This window comes from Piliocolobus tephrosceles, chromosome 15 (genome assembly GCF_002776525.5).
Source record: "Piliocolobus tephrosceles isolate RC106 chromosome 15, ASM277652v3, whole genome shotgun sequence".
NCBI classification, from domain to species: domain Eukaryota; kingdom Metazoa; phylum Chordata; class Mammalia; order Primates; family Cercopithecidae; genus Piliocolobus; species Piliocolobus tephrosceles.
This window is the reverse complement of record NC_045448.1, coordinates 28481384-28498374: the sequence shown is the minus strand read 5'-3', so window position 1 is coordinate 28498374 and position 16991 is coordinate 28481384. Positions and strand designations below refer to the sequence as shown.

General features: G+C 43.5%; 1 protein-coding gene across 2 annotated transcripts in view; it reads right to left on the bottom strand.

Moving 5' to 3' along the window:
• The window catches only part of PLB1 (phospholipase B1), a 147313-nt gene that overhangs the window by 116422 nt on the left and 13900 nt on the right, over positions 1-16991 (bottom strand). For both annotated transcript variants that reach the window (XM_023217267.2, XM_023217268.1), the window contains exons 2-6: positions 9997-10058; positions 8395-8461; positions 7184-7242; positions 1734-1774; positions 1096-1139 (exon numbers count right to left, since the gene is read on the bottom strand). In XM_023217267.2, the coding sequence (XP_023073035.1) occupies positions 1096-1139; positions 1734-1774; positions 7184-7242; positions 8395-8461; positions 9997-10058 (273 nt within the window). The remainder of the gene's footprint in view (positions 1-1095; positions 1140-1733; positions 1775-7183; positions 7243-8394; positions 8462-9996; positions 10059-16991) is intronic.

Sequence of the window (16991 nt, the reverse complement as noted above, 5' to 3'; positions counted from 1 at the left end):
GCCTCCTCTTCCAGAACCCTTTGATTCTCTCCAAGGGGATCCTCCTGCCTACTGCTTTGGCCACCAACATCCTCTCACCTGTCAATCAGATCCGGGCGGGCTGAACCGCCAAGCCCAACCTTCCCTGCTGGACTATGAGTTCTGAAGGTAGGGCCAGCATCCTGTTCATCCCTGTGCTTCCCAGGGAACCTAACAATTCATGGGCCCCTCCTTTCAATTCACTGGCTGAACGGACAGGGCACTAGCTGCCTCACTTGTTCGTTACTCCCCGGGAGCATCAGCTCAGCAGAGTGCTTGCGCTGTAATCTATGTCTTCTCGCTCTAATATGGACGGCAAAGTGGTTTCCCTTATTCTTGATTTATGAGCACCAAGCATAGGAGACTAACATCCCACTAGGCTGACCCAGCTGCCATTAAAGGACTTAACTTCAGGATGACTTAATAGAATCATAAGGAATCTCTGATATTACATTTTCAAAAAACTAAATTATGATAGTATATTCACATGCACATATGTAAATCAAAAGGCCAAAATGCTAACGATAATTATCTCGAGATAGGTGATTATAGTTGACTTTTTTTTTTTTTTTTTTCATTTCGTTTGCCTGAACCCAACTGAAGTCTTGTATTTTACAAGCAAGGGAAATATTACAGGATAAAACAGACTGAAAATTTGGCTGGGTCCTCTCCTTGGGTGAGAGGAGTGAACTATGGGCATTTTCCCTGGATGAAGTCTAGCCCTGGGTCTGGGTGGGCAGGAACCTCAGGATTCTGGCCCAGATACCCATTCCAGCTGGCCCCTAATCCCTCTCCTAGGTTCCCCAATCTTAACCCAATACCCACTGGCTTCCGTTTGCCCGGAGACCCTGGATACATTTCTCACATTTCTCACAACCCCCCCCCCCCCAACCTATTCAGGATATGTAACTTTTCATATCCTGGCTTCCTTATCTGTCCTCTCAGAATACCCTCTTCTTTCTCCTGGGCTCCAGTGGTAAAGTGGCTGGTGGAGTCCATTCTCTTTATTAGAGAGGATGCTGCTTGTTGGGAGGGAGAGAGGCACTCTGAAATCCAGCCATGAAAACCAGAACTCACCTGTCATCACTTCCATGCACACCTGCTGTGGCCTTTCTTCAGTCCTGCAGGTAGAAGCAGGCATGTGAGTGTCAGGCTGTGTTTGTCACCTGCCAACAGCCCTTCCCCTTGGTTGTGGTCTATTTCACAGCAGTCTTTGGCCTAGTCTTGCTCTGGTTTTGGGATTATCCTCCTGGGGGTTAAAGGCACACCTCAAGTGGCCATGGAGTAGCCAAAATGGGGAAAACAGCTCTCTGGATCCTCCTCTGCCCTCCAACCTGCTCTCATCTGGCCGGAAGCTGGAAGGGGAAGCAGACCCCACGGTAGAATGAGACTGAGCCTGGCCCCAACCCTGCACGGTTCCCCAAGTGCAGAGCAAGGAGAGCTTGTGGGGAGAAATAAGAACTCCCTCTATTAGCCTTTCCCACTTCTCCTCATTCACCCCAAGGACCCACTGGGGTTCTCAGGCAGAGGAAGGGTTGGACCAGGAGGCAGGATGCTGGCTTCTGGGAGCTTGTCTGCCACCTTCTCAGACGGCAGCCTTGGGCAAGGCACTGAGCCTCCCTGGCCCTGAATCTTTCCCATCAATAAGGCAAGATTAGATGGGAGCATCTCCCTTTCTGGGGCTCCTTTCTGTTCTGTGTTTTCAGGATAGTTACCATTCTTGCTTCTCCAGATCGCCCGTCCCTGGGTCTGGAGGCTGGAAAAGATACCCAGTGTTAACACCCAGCCAAGGGAGGTGGCAGAGCTTCTTCTAGTTAGGCCCCAAGCTGCCAGTCAGAACTCCCCCTCCTGCCAATAAGAGGGAACCTACAAGCCCAGGCTCCATGGCTCACGCCTGTAATCCCAACACTTTGGGCAGGAGGATCACTTGAGGTCAGGAGTTCAAGACCAGCCTGGCCAATATGACAAAACCCCATCTCTACTAAAAAATATAAAAATTAGCCAGGTGTGGTGGCATGCGCCTGTAATCCCAGCTACTCGGGAGGCTGAAGCAGGAGAATTGCTTGAACCCGGGAGGCAGAGGTTGCAGTGAACCAAGATGGCGCCATTGCACTGCAGCCTGGGCCATAGAATGAGACCCTAACCTACAGAGAAAGATGAAGCTCCTTCTGCAGGGAGGAAAAATGCTTGGCTCCCTCTGCAGCATGTTTGTCAGACCTTGGAGCGGTAGAAGGTGTGAAAGGTTTTCCTCCACTTAGATTTCAATGGCCCCTAAAGTCATTAACTGTCTCCATAGAAACAAAGGATTGTTTTATTATGACCCTCCAAAATGTAGAGTTTATTTAACTCTCCCCCCACTGGACATAAGAGTCGTGAAGGCAGGAATGTGTCCATTTTGTACTTGACTATGATCCTCGGACCTAGAACAGTGCCTGGGCATGTTGTAAGTATTCAACAAATATATGTTGAATCCATATGTTTGGAATGAACAAGATAAGTTTCCGATTTCCCCCTTGGTAAAATGCTGGGCAACACAGGACTTGAGCTCTCTGCTGAAGTTCCTAAGTCTAGGAGTAGATTTGAGACTGTGGTAACTCGCCTGGGAATCAAGGCCTTTCGCAAGCTCCCAGAAAGCTTGGAATCGTGCCCAGGACATACAAAACACTCACAAATCTTAGCTCTTCTTGGTTGTATTACTTTCAGTTTCTGATGTGAATTTTCTCTCTCAAAATTCCTAGAAGACAGTATCTCTGGGTGTGGTGGTGACAGGCAGACAGCTACACCACATCACCTACTCCAGCCTGCACCACTTCCCTCTAAATGGTCCATCTGTCCTGAACACCCAGCCACACCAAGCACCCGCCTATAGACCTGGGTCAGGTCTCTGCAGCTCTCCAGGCAGGGCAGGCTGACCGGGAAATCTCACCAATTGGAGATGGCGTCCTTTGCTCCTCAATAAGACAGAGAAGCTAAATCTCCCAAGGAGACAAACAAAAATCACACTAAGATGGAAGTCAGGGATTAGTAAAAAAGACACCCGACAGGTTAGGTAATGAGGGGAGCAGGCCTCCTGGGGCTGTGGCAAACTGGACAGCCTGAGCCCAAGCAAAGGGGGCACCCCCCTCCAAGAGTCATTTTTCAAGAGGAGCTGGAAATGTGAATATTTATTTGAAGTCTGATTTCAATGTTGGCAGCTGATTCAATTAAAGACAAAGCATCACTTAGGACCATCAATTTGTTTCTGGTAATTAATTGATAGATTACCCCTCCCCGCTAGATGAACTTGATTGGAGGAGAGGGTGGTAAAGAGAGATATTGGGAGGAAAGGGGAGAGAATAAGAGGAAAGAGGCCAGGAGAGGGGGTTGGGGGAAAGGCTCAGAGGGCAGCCACAGAGAGGTGAGGCTGCGGCTAACCCAGCAAACTCCACGTCCCCATTGTGCCCACTCCCAGCACCTTCCCTTCACACTGTTTGTGCGCTGAATGCCTGCCTTATGGCAGTTACTGAGACCCTCGGGCTGCAAAGCTAAGTAAGACACAGGCTCTACCCTCAACGAATTTGATAGAGTGAATTGTAACCTCCTTGGCAAGATAGGATATTGCAGTATGATCCGAGTTAGGTTTTATATATACCCTGTTTCCCTACGTATTGCTGTACGTTGGAGAATGAATGAGAATGTATATATGTGTGTGCACGAGCGTGTGTTTGAGGTAGAGGAATTAAAGATGTGAACAGGGTCTTCTACTGTGCATACATCTGTTTTGTTTTTTCTTACATTGAACATGTGTCACAAGTGTTATTGCAGAACTTCTACAAACATTTACGTAACTGATTTTTGAAGTTCTACAAGGAAAAGGGGGTCTATAGCAATTAAGCAAGTGCTAGTTGTAGTCCCAAAGAAGGGCTTATACCTTAGTTACAGAATGCTCCAGACACTCAAGGCAGAGGTGTCAGCACTATGGATTTTTGTCTTTTTAAATTCACTGTCTTCCATTATTTTGCCCTGGTTTAGCTTTTAAAATACACATCCCAGGTAAGTTCGTGATGGCCATCTCTCCCTCAGGACAGACAGAGGAAAAAGGCTTGCAAGGAATTATGCTTTCAGGTTTTATCCTGAAGGTGGAGGCACCCATTTGTGCACAGACAATGATTCTGGGGCTGGGAGATTATCCTGATGGAGCCATGCTCCCGAGAAGCGGGAGCCGAGTGACAGCAGGAACTGCCAGATCTGAATAATTCATGGACAAACAGCTCTTTCCGAGATGAGACCAAGGGGTGCACGGGCTGATGGGCTTAAAGTTAGAGACCAGGGCTGGGTGGAGATTTCCCTGCCCCGGGCAGGAGGACCTGAGAGTCCTGTGGCAAGTGTGTTCCATATCCGGGGCTCTGGGATGTAAATATCAGTGTGTGCAGACACACAGGTGTAGCAAAGTCAGCCTGCTATCTAGTACATGGAACCTCTTTTCTCACTTATTTCCATGTCTGATTTCACCTCTCTTATCAAGGGTAACCCTCCACCCTCACCCTGACCAACACCACAGTCACAAGTGCAATTTAAAAGCCACCAGCATCGATAAAAAAGAATGCGGGTGGGGAGCTCTGCCTGCTTCCAGTGGGCCCACAGTTGGTTTCCTAAGGTTCAGTCTACACCTCTACACACCACCATCTCCTCACCCTTCTTCCTGCTATGCCCATTCCCACCATTTACAACTGTGATCAGGGAAAGGTTCTGGGTCTGGCCAGCTTTATTCAGTGCTCAAGCAGAGGTGGCATCGATGAATGTGGTGAGGCCAGCACTGTCTAGGCAGGGAGTCCAAGGCAAGTTCCAGAGAGATAGCAACTGGTTATTTGAGAAGAAGGGAAGGTGGAAGACAGGTCCAGGGTCTCTGGGAACACTGAGTGGATCGGCATTGTGCAGGGAGTGGTGGGCTGGGGTTTGCAGCTACAAGGGGAAGGGGCTGAGGTTGCAGGGAGTGCAGGCTGCTGCAGGGATAGTGGAGTACGCTGGGAAGGAATCATGGGAAGGGGATGGAAGGGGACTCTGGGGGAGCAAGGAGAGTATCCTGGTTCAGGCGTGGGAGGTGCAGTAGGGCTCTGGGCAGGGTGGAGACTGATAAGGAAGTGCTCTGTCCAGCTGGGGCTGCCGAGATTGGGGGCAGTAAGGCTGTGGAGCTTTGCTAAGACCAGGAGAGGGGCTGTGGGGCAATGTTGACATTCTCCTCTGCTCTCCAACCTTCTGCTCTCCAGATCCCTCTTTCTCTGTTCGTCCCTTTCTCTTTTTGTCTATTTCTATTTCTTTCTTTCTCCCTTATTTGACCATATAAAATATACCACTTAGAATTTATTAACAACAAACATATGAAAAGATGCTCAACATACTAATCATCAGGGAAATGCAAATCCAAACCACCATGAGACATCACCTCACGCCCATTAGGATGCCTACTATTAAAAACCAGCCAACCACAACCAACTAACCCCAGAAAACAGGCATCGGTGAGGATGTGGAGAAATTAGAACCCTTGTGCACAGTTGCTGGGAATGCAAAATAGTGCAGTCACTATGGAAAATAGCGTGGTGATTTCTCAAAAAGTTTAAAAAATAGAGCTACTGTATGGTCCAGCAATCCCACGTCTGGGTGTATATATCCAAAAGAAATGAAAGCAGGGACTCGCACAAATATTTGTACACACAAGTTCACAGCAGCATTGTTTGCAATAGCCAAGAGGTGGAAGCAGCCCAAGGGTCCATTGACAGATGAATGAATACATGAAATCCGATACAGATGTACACGCAAACATCATTCATCCTTAAGAAAGGAAGGGGAATCTGGCACATGGATGAACCCTGAGGACATTATGCTAAGTGAAGCCAGTCACAAAAAGACAAATACTGTATGATTTCACTTATATGAAACATAAGTATATGATTTCTTTTTTTTTTTTTTTTAGATGGAGTTTTGCTCTTGTTGCCCAGGCTGGAGTGCAATGGCATGATCTCGGCTCACTGCAACCTCTGCCTCCTGGATTCAAGCGAATCTCCTGGCTCAGCCTCCCGAGTAGCTGGGATTACAGGTGCCCACCACCATGCCCGGCTAATTTTTTTGTACTTTTAGTAAAGATGGGGTTTCACCATGTTGACCAGGCTGGTTCCAAACTCCTGACCTCAAGTGATTTGCCCACTTCAGCCTCCCAAAGCTCTGGGATTACAGGTATCAGCCACCACACCTGGCCAGTTTCACTTATATGAGGTACCTGGAACTGCCAAAACAGAGAAGGAAAGTAGAATGGTAGTTGCTGGGGGCTCTGAGAAGAGGAGAATGAGATGTTATTTCATGGGCAGAGTGTTTCACTTTCACAAAATGAAAAAGTTCTGGAGATCAGTTGCACAATAACGTGAATATATTTAACACTAGTGAACTATACACTTACAGATGGTAAATTTTGTGTTCTATGTATTTACCACAATTGCAAACAAAATTTAAAGTTATTTACAAAGATCGGTGTATTTTTAAAAATTTACAAAGCAGGTAAGAAAATTTCTTTAAAAATTTAAAAGATTACTTTTAAAATTCTGTATGATCTTTGATTTAATGTATTAATGGATTTAATTTATTAATGGGAAACTCCAAAAGTTTCCTCACCTTGATGTAAAGAGAGGCATTCCTTTTATTGTAAAAAAATAAAAAGATTCTGCTGGGGGCGGTGGCTCACGCCTGTAATCCCAGCACTTTGGGAGGCGAAGGTGGGCAGATTACCTGAGGTTGGGAGTTCAAGACCAGCCTGACCAACATGGAGAAATCCCATCTCTACTAAAAATACAAAATTAGCTGGGCGTGGTGGCGCATGCTTGTAATCCCAGCTACTCAGGAGGCTGAGGCAGGAGAATCACTTGAACCCAGTAGACAGAGGCTGCGGTCAGCCAAGGTTGTGCCATTACACTCCAGCCTGGGCGACAGAGTGAGACTCTGTCTCAAAAAAAAAAAAAAAAAATTAAAAATAAAATAGAATAAAATAAAGTAAAAAATAAAGATTCAACCTCCTGGATTTATCCAGTTCACATATACTCTTCCAAAATGAAACGTTCTGCCCAGTTACCAGGAGCCCATTCAGAGGATCATCAGTACCAAACTCTGTCTCCTGCCCCAAGCTACTTCAAATACTCACAATTTCCAGATTGCCAATGGCTGCCACAAATTTAATATCAGAAGGCTTCAGAGAGTGAACTGTGGAGACAAGAACCCATATAGGAATGTCAGATCTACATTCCTCATGATGTCGGCCAAGGATACCTTATGGGAGAGGAGACTCACATCCCCCAGCCCCTGGACAGCTGCGGAGGTACAGTCTGTTGGCCATGGAAGTGGAATGCCAAAGACCACGCAGTGCCTGGGAACCCTAGGAATCCTGCCAGAAAGACACTTGCTCCTCTCTGGGAACCACACTGTTAACTGGACTTGAGCTGTCCAAACAGGTGACCCATGGAAGGTCACTCATGGCCCTCATTTTCCCCTCACCTGGTCCCCATTCTGCCTCTCACTTCCTTCTGTGCCATAGCCCTGCATTTCTGGGTCACCATGAATGAGAGGACAAGACATTAAGATTAAAACCACCTGGTTACCAAAAGGATCACTTAAGCTTGAAGATTACCAGAGAATAGCATTCAAAGCCTGTGAACACATATCCACACCAGATGCAAGCTGTATGCAAATGCCATACAAGGAAGTCTCCTGGACCCACTGGAGTCACTGGCATTTTTAGCAATTAAGTCTCCCTAGAAATCACTGATCATACTCCCTGGTCATGTTATGGATCATTTACATGTAAGCCACCTAAAGATGACATTTCCTTAAAAGTGCATCAATTTCTTTTTCAACCTGAAGTCCCTATATAACAGCAAGAATAGCATGCTTAAATGGAAACCCCAGTCAAGGCAGAATAGTACAAACATAAATCTATTAAATACGGTCTGTAATGCAGCCTCTCAATGTGATAAAGCCAGGGAAGAAGGCCCACTCAAGAGAATTCATAGCATCCGGGTCATTAGACAAACCAGCCATTGTGGGGAAAAAGGTCCAGAGCTGCCATTGGGCTACATTGCAAGAATAGAGAAGCCACATGAGTGGCTGTAACTCAGAGTTCCCACAACACCATCCACCCACAGGAAGGCAAGATCCTGGAGATTACCCTCATCCAAGCAAGCCACCATGGAATTATGACAGACGACTGGGAACTCATCTGTCACACAGGGATTGAGGATAAGGAAGAGGGGGACTTGAAGGGCCAACAGGTACAAGAGGAATAGGGTTAGAGCCTCTGCTGGCCACTTCAGAGAGAAGATACCAGGCTTTTCCTGCTTATGGCCAAGGGTCACATACCTGATTCAGAAGGCATATTCACTCCTAATTTATTTGGGTTGCATGGGAATGGAGAATTCTTCAGGGTCTGCAACTGAAAACAAACATCAGAAACATCAACTGCCTTGTATAGAAATATTGCAGATCCTGAAAACTTGGTATAGAAATGATCATGTACTCATTCTATCTAGGCTCAAAATCTAGAAACAATAAATGCCCATAGTCATTTTCTCCTAACCCCATACCCAGTTCATCTGGTAAAAGGGGATGTAACTCTATTGACAATGACTTTAACAGGTGGCAAGAATGTCTCAGAACACTGGAGTAGAGAGGGAAGAAAGATGATGAAGAAGAATGAGAAAGTTCTGGAAATGGGGCTGAGCACAGAGGCTGAGGCAGGAGGATCACTTGAGATCAGGAGTTTGAGACCAGCCTGGCTAACGTGGTGAAATCTTGTCTCTACTAAAAATACAAAATACAAAAATTAGTGGTGGTGTGTGCCTGTAATCCCAGTTACTTGGAAGGCTGAGGCACAAGAATCGCTTGAACCCGGGAGGCGAAGGTTGCCATGAGCTGAGATCATGCCACTGCCCTCTAGCCTGGGCAACAAACAGAGCAAGACACTGTCTCAAAAAAAAAAAAAAAAGAGAGAACATTCTAGAAATGGATGGTGGTGATGGTGGCACAGTAATGTAAAGTACTTAATGCTACTGAATTGTGCACTCAAACATGGTTAAAATGATAACTTCTGTGTATATTTTACCAGTGAGAAGAAGTAATTAAGAAAAGACTCAGGATACCTTGACTAAAAAAGAAAAAACAATGAACCCCATGCTATATTTTATATTCCACGCTACATTTATCTACTTTTCATCTTTTAATTTGATAACTTATACAAAAGTAAGTATATGAGGCATTATGTTTATTTGTTGCCAAAAACTGGGTACATTTGAAACTGAGAGACTCTCATGTCCCCACCAGTGTCCTGAGCCTGGAGGAAGGACTTGGTGACCAGTGCTCAGGTCCTCAAGACCACCTGGACCTCTTCAGCGGCTGGTACTGAGTCCGGGGCAGCTTCTGCTTTTGTGAATACCATGGAAGGCTCTGGGAAGGGAGATTGTGTCTTTTCCCCAAAAAATTGAGAGTGGAAGGGGGGAAATACTCCAACAGGGAAAAACATGCAGTAAATGAGGTGACTGAGGACATCTGACATCACAAGAAGACACAGTTTCTCTTGAAGTACTGATTACAGTAAGAAACCACAGCATTTACTCTCAGCTCTTATGTTATGGATGTTCTGGGAAGACCTCACCCAGATTCCTTCAGATAACTCCCAACATCTGCTTCAAGTTTCACGGAGATAACAAGCCCATTTATAACTCCTTCTGGACACTTCTGGGAACCGCCCATTCAGTCTGCAGGGATGATAAGCTCCAAATTCCAGGACACACACTCTGCTGGACACCCCGGCTGTCCATGGGGGAAGAGTTCATCCAGCCCATTCTCTCAAGGCCTCAGGAAGGGGCCTGTCAACTTGCACCAGAACTTGGGTTTACCCACTGTAAGGAAAATCTTCCCTCTCCCCTCCACATACACGTACCTCCCACCAGACAAAGCCCTTACCTCTGGCCATAGCTGCCCTTCCAGTGTATTCTTTCCAAAAGAGGTATGGATCTGAGGGATCCCTGAAAGAAGGTAGAAATGTTCAAGTTATTTAGCTGGAATTAACTCCCACCCAAATTTGTAGCTTTCATGCCCTTCCTCCCAGCCATATCTATGTGCCCAGCTCAGTAATGGCCCTTGTGTTAGGGAAGCCCAGATTCTATTTGTCCAGCTATCCCCTCCATTGGGTAGGACACCATGCTTCCATTAACACAACTATTTAGGGCAGAATCCCCAGGTTAAAAAGCAAAAGTGTTACCTGGGAGGGGTCGGCAATAACATTACACCATGCCCAAGCACATTATCACAGATTGCTTTTTGGGCTCCTTAGCAAAGGGTAGAACCCACAAAGAAAGTAATGTCAGACAAATAGTTATTGTTGTTGCAGATTCAAGACAAAGCAGGGAAGGCAAAGGATGTTATAAAATAGTTTGAAGGGTAATGTGATTTTAGGAGAAGAGCTAATCACAGGATTCCTAGCAGCCATGACTGTACTAAGTACCCGGATAGGGGCTGTATTGAGGGGTCTTGCTGAACATGAGGAATAAGGGGAAGAAAAGGCAGGTAGGGAGATGGCAAAGACACTGACCTTCTCCCAGCTTACTTTTGGCCAGTCTTTAAAAATATTTACTATTTTTTACTTTTTAAAAGTATAATTGACTTACAATAAATTAAATTCATTTTAAGTGTACATGTAGATAAGTTTTTCCATGTTTTTTAACTACACAAACTATAGTAGTTTTAAATTAACAGCACCCTAAATTTAAAAAGGGGAAAAAACCACCCACAATGCTACTACTTTTACAATCAAAAGTGATTTTGTTTGTTCATTTTTTTCATGACCATAATCAGGCACATGTTTTATTCAGTTATAATTTGTGTGCATGCAAATTTGTATCCTGCAAACTTCCTTTGACGTATCATGAGCATTTTTAATGTTGTTATATAATTGTGATGCTTATTTCAATAGTTCCATGATACATCAATGATAATGAGATTTAATCACAGGTCAGTGTACCTTACTTCCTCTGACTTCTCCCCACCCAATGCCTGCCCAGGGTACATACTCCTTATAAAGACATGCGATACAAAAACCCCCAAACAACATTAGCAATGCCAAAAGGAATTCTGACTTGGGCGAGAGGGCTTGATTTCTTTTCCACCACAGCCTTCTTCTGCAGCTTTACTTTTTTGACCCTGAAAATAATTTATCTAGAGTTTCATGAGGAGCAACAGTATATTTCCATTGTATGCTCCCTGTGAGATCAGGCATCGATTTCCACATTAGAGCTTGCACAAGGAATGATGACTGGAATTCGCCTCCAGATCTCAGCGATTCCTTTGAAATTCCCAGAAGCAAGCTTTCTGGGCAGAAAGGGCCACATGACGGGAAGGCATAGAGGTGTGGACGAGCACAAAATGCTGGAAAAGGCTGGCATAGGGGTAACTGGAGGCCAGGGAAGTGGTGGGCAGCGGGGATGAGGCTGCACAGACAGATGGTAGCTAGGCTGGGGAGCCACAAATGCCAGGCTAGTCCATGAGCAACAGGGAGCTGTGACCAGTCTCTGAAAAGATGATTTTAAGGTAATCATCACTCCAGGGGGAGTGGGATGGAGGAGTTAGCAGGGCAGAGATTTGAGACTATTTTGGTAATTTTCTTTCTAAGCCAGGATAAAAATGTAAATGGTAGCCAACACAAATACAGTTTCTATGTGCCAGGCACTGTTCTAAACACTTATGTGAACTAATTCATTTAATCCTCATGACAACTTTATGAGATAAATGCCATCATCTCCACTTTACAGACAGAAAACTGAGGCCCCAAAAGGTTAAATGGCCTTTTAAAGGTGGCAAGGCATAGTGGCTCATGCCTATAATCCCAGCACTTTGGGAAGCGGAGATGGAATGATTACTTGATCTCAGGAATTTGAGACCAGCCTGGGCAACATAATGAGAATCTGTCTCTAAAAAAAAAAATATATATATATATATATAAAAATTTAAAAATATGACATTGCTAGCAAATGGTGATGGTGGGGTTTGAAAACAGGCAGTCTGGCTCATCTGACTCCATGAGCCACGCTTGTAACCAAAAAGCTAAGTGTAAGCCACATGCCCAAGGTCTAGACCAGGGCCAGCAGACTTTTTCTGTGTAGGGCCAGATAGTCAATATTTTAGATTTTACTCACCATATGGTCTCTACTGAAACTACTCAACTCTGCTGCTGTAGTGTGAACGCAGCCACGAACAATATGTAAACAAATTAAATTTATTTATGGTGACTGAAGTTTGAATTCCACATAATTTTCATGCGTCACAAAATATTGTTTTTATTTTTTGGAAACATGAAAAAATGTAGCAACCTTTGTGGATATCAAGAAACTGATTCTAAAATTTATATGAAGAGGCAAACGACCTAGAAGAGCCAACGCAATATTGAAGAAGAACAAACTTGGAAGATTGATACTATCTGACTCCAGGATTGACGATACAGCTACTGTGATCAAGACAGCGTGACTGGCAAAAGAATAAACTAGATCAATGAGACAGAATACAGAGCCCAGAAATAAACCCACATAAATAGAGTCAACAGAGCTTTGACTAAGGAGCAAAGGCAATATTACATTACAGAGAGGAGACAGTCTTTTCAACAAATGGTGCTGGAACAACCATTTTTTAATTAAAAGAAAATCACTCCTCAAAAGCTTTTGGACCCCTTCTTTAAATAGTAGTATTCTAAAACAAATTTTATGACGGCTAATCTATTCAGCACTCTATTATAAAGTTTAAAAAAATGAATTAAATAAGCAGAAGATCTAACCCAGTGCCTGTACAAAGTATATGTCGAAATATGTTAATTATGATGAAAGATGCTCTCATTTGATTATCAAAACAACCCAGGGAAATAGATGGCATTATTAGTATAATTTTAAAGCAGCAAAAGTTTTCAATGTTGTTTAGAGGGTTGGGTCTGGGTCCAGAGTTTACTGCTCACTCCGGAATTCGAAGGTTTTAATGAGGCTCAAAAGAGGATGTTTCTGAAGACAACAGGTGTATCCCCACATTTTTTCCTGAAACTGTTATGGAATCTTCTAGGTCTTTTGTTTTTTTCTGCTGCACTCCCGCATTCTGTTTTGCACTCCCACACTCTGTGTGGTGTTTGTGTGTGTGTGTGTGTGTGTGTGTGTGTGTGTGTGTGCGCGCGCACGTGTGCGCAGGCGCGTGCTTATGTGTGTCCGTTGAAAGTTATAAAAGCAGCAAGAATTTGAGAAGTCAGGACCCCAAAGAAAAAGTAAGTACAGAGAGTAGGCTCAGCATTTGATACCAGTTTTATCCTTGAAGCATTTGTCAAATCATGAGTAACAGAAATCAGCAGCCAAGAGGCTAAGATACTGCGCAGAGCTTCAGGCAGTTTAACGGAATTGGGGGAAAACACTGAGTTCAGCACACATCGAGGAGGAGGGACCCTGATGAATAATGCAGGCTTTCAAGTGGAACCTAAAACAGACCTTTGGAGTAGGGATAAACTAGAAATGGGCTGATCTGTAAAAAGTCTAAAGACCAGACTTGAATCAGTTTTGATTCCTGATTAGATAAAAGTGATCTGTTCCTCCCTAACTGCCTGCCAAAAGCAAGAGGAAAACCTTTATGGATGAAAATACTACCAGCCAGAGCATGAAAATTATCTAATTTTTTATATACAATGCCTGGCTTTCCATTAAAAAATTTCCAGGAGACAACATTAAATAAACCAAAGCCAAGAGAAAATTTAAAAACAACAGACAACAGATTAGTGAAAAGCAGTGGACTAATATGGAAATAAATGAAGGAAATCCACAATCTTTCCAGCTCAATGTTTCGTACCCAGTTACAACAAGAGGTGGTCAAATCAGAAATTTGGACAATGGGGCAATCTAGGAAATAAGAAGTACTGAGATATGCTCCTCACATATCCCTGAGTAACTGGAAATTGACGTATGTGCCAGAAAGACTGAAAGAGCCACATGTAAATCTAAAACCAAGAGAGACTTAAGAATTGGCTACAACTTTGTGCTCATTCTCTAACCTACACACACAGCAAGCAACAGAACCTTATAGTCTCAAGGTGTTTGAACAGAACCTCTGTCCAAATCATTGACTGATCACTAAACCATGCAGACTCAGGGGTGACTCCTAGGATGCCAGGCCAAAAAACAAAAACAAAAATAATAGGCGAGAGAGAGAGAGAGAAAGAAAAAAAAAAGAAAGAAAAAAAAAACTGAGCAAAGACATCAGTGGTTAGCTGCACACAATGAGAGAGACAGATTTCACAGTTTAAGTCCAGGCAAGTTATTAAAAAACAAACTCATGACCCTCAGAAAAATAAAACAGAATCCAGAATTGCCATGTTTGATCAAACATGTCTAGTCTTCAAACAAAAGTTACTAGGCATGCCTTGATATTGAAACAACCGTCCCAGATGAAGAAAAAAAGCAATCAATGGAAACTGAGTTGACACAGATGTTGGATTTCACAGGCAAAGTCTTCAAAGCAGCTATTATATGTGTTTGAAGAATTAAATAAAGCCATGAAGACAATGACAACAAATAGAAGTGATATAAAATGGAAATTCTGGAGTTGAGAAGTACACTAACTGAAAAGAAAGATGCGCTAGGTGGGTTCAGCAGCAGGCTTGAGAAGACAGAATAAAAGATCAGTAAACTTAAAGATAGTAAGTATATTTCTAAAAAATACAGAGGAAAAAAGATTGAAGAAAAACAGAACCTCAGATCTGTGGACAGCGTCAAACATACAAACATACATGTAATATGAGCCCCAGAAGAAAAAGAAAGACAGAGATGGGGTGGGGCGGGGGAAGGCAGGAAATGATTTAAAGATAAAATGGCTAGGCTGAGGTGGATGGATCACCTGAGGTAAGGAGTTCGACACCAGCCTGGCCAACATGGTGAAACCTCATCTCTACTAAATAATTTTTTTAAAAAAGTTAGCCAGGCATGGTGGTAGGTGCCTGTAATGTCAGCTACTTGGGAGGCTGAAGCAGGAGAATTACTTGAACCCAGGAGGCAGAGATTGCAGTGAGCCAAGATCACACCATTGTACTCCAGCCTGAGCAACACAGTGAAACTCCATCTCAAAAAAAAAAAAAAAGATAAAATGGCTGAAAACTTCCCAAACCTCCCACATTTGATGAAAAATATTAAACCACAGATTCAACAAGCTGAAAGAATGTTAAGTAGGATAAGCACAGAGTCTTACTTACACGCATCAACTATAATAGTCTATGTATCTAGGTATAGTTCTAAAACCAAAGAAAAAATGTTGAAAGCAGCTGGAGTAAAATTCTTCAAGTACAGGAGACCAATCTTAAGATCAGACTGACTCCTCATCAGGAACAATGGAAGTCAAAAGGCAGTAGAATGACAGGCAAAATTCCAAAAGGAAAATGATCCCAGTTGGGACGTTGGTGATGTAAAAAGGAATGAAGTACAGAAGAATAAATATGTAGGTAAACCTAAAATAATATTTACTGTACAAACTGTAGACCAGCAAACTATGGCCCATAAGTCAAATCTGCCCACAGCCTATTTTTATATGACCCTGTAGATAAGAATCATTCTTAAATTTTTAAAGAGTTATTAGAAAAAACACAAAGAATATGATATAAAATATATGTGACTCATAAAATCTCAAATATTTACAACCTTGCCCTTTTCAGAAAAAGTTTGCCAACCCTAATATAAATAAAAAATAATATATTTTAGAGTTTAAGATATGAAACAAATTGCTTTGTGGGCAGATTTGGATGGAATAAATGGAGTTAAACTGTTATAAGATTTTCCCCTTATCTGGGAAGTGGTAAAAGTACTGATTTATACTAGACTTTAATAAGTCAAGGGTGCATGTTATCACTTTAAACACCAAAATAATGATGAAAATTGTATATTCCACAAGCTAGTGTTGGGCAGGATGGGGTGGTGAAACCTAAACCATAAAAATACTTAATCCTAAAGGAGGCAAGATATCAGGGGAAGGCCAGGCACAGTGGCTCATGCTTGTAATCTCAACGCTTTGGGAGATCGAGGTGGAAGGATTACTTCAGCCCAGGAATTCGAGACCAGCCTAAGCAACATGGTGAAACCCTGTCTCTACAAAACACACACAAACACACACACACACGCACACAATTATCTGAGTGTGGTGGTGCATGTCTGTAGTCCCAGCTACTGAGGAGGATCACTTGAGCCCAGGAGTTTGAGGTTTCAGCGAGCCATGATCACATCACTGCACTCCAGCCTGGGTGACAAAGTGAGACTCCATCTCAAAATAAAAGAAAAAAAAAAGGAAAAGAAAAAAGAAAATAAAAATAGCAGTAAAGAACACAAAACAGGTAGGGGTGCATTGAAACATAGATATTATATTTAAACAGAAGCTGAGGAGGGTGTATGAGAACTTCCTTCAGGATCTGATAGGTCGGATGCCAAGTGGGCTGGCCTTGTTCCATGTGGCTCTCAAACCAGGACTAGACCAGTGGAAGCAAGTTGCCCCTTGGCAGAATAGCTGGAGCTACCCAAACAAGAATAGGCTGCCAGGGCACTGGTCCAAGTAGAGAGTGGGGATCGTGAACATGTGGCACATACACCAGGCAGAGGTTAAGAGCTTGGAAATCCTTGGTCTGATCAACTTCCCCAAGCCTTACTTTCCTCACCTGTAAGGTGAGGTTGATAATGCCTGCCCCATGGAGTTGCATGAGGATTAAATGCATGTAAACATCCAGCACAGTGTCTGACTCACGGAAAGAACTCAGTAATTGCTAGTTACACTTACAATTTCAGCATCTGAGAGTTGATTGGCATACACCATCTTTTAGATCCTTTCAGCCTCAATATTCTGGAATTTCTTCACATAACTAAATGCTCAGGAGTTCATGTTTTTACCTTGATGATGTGAGTCATCCA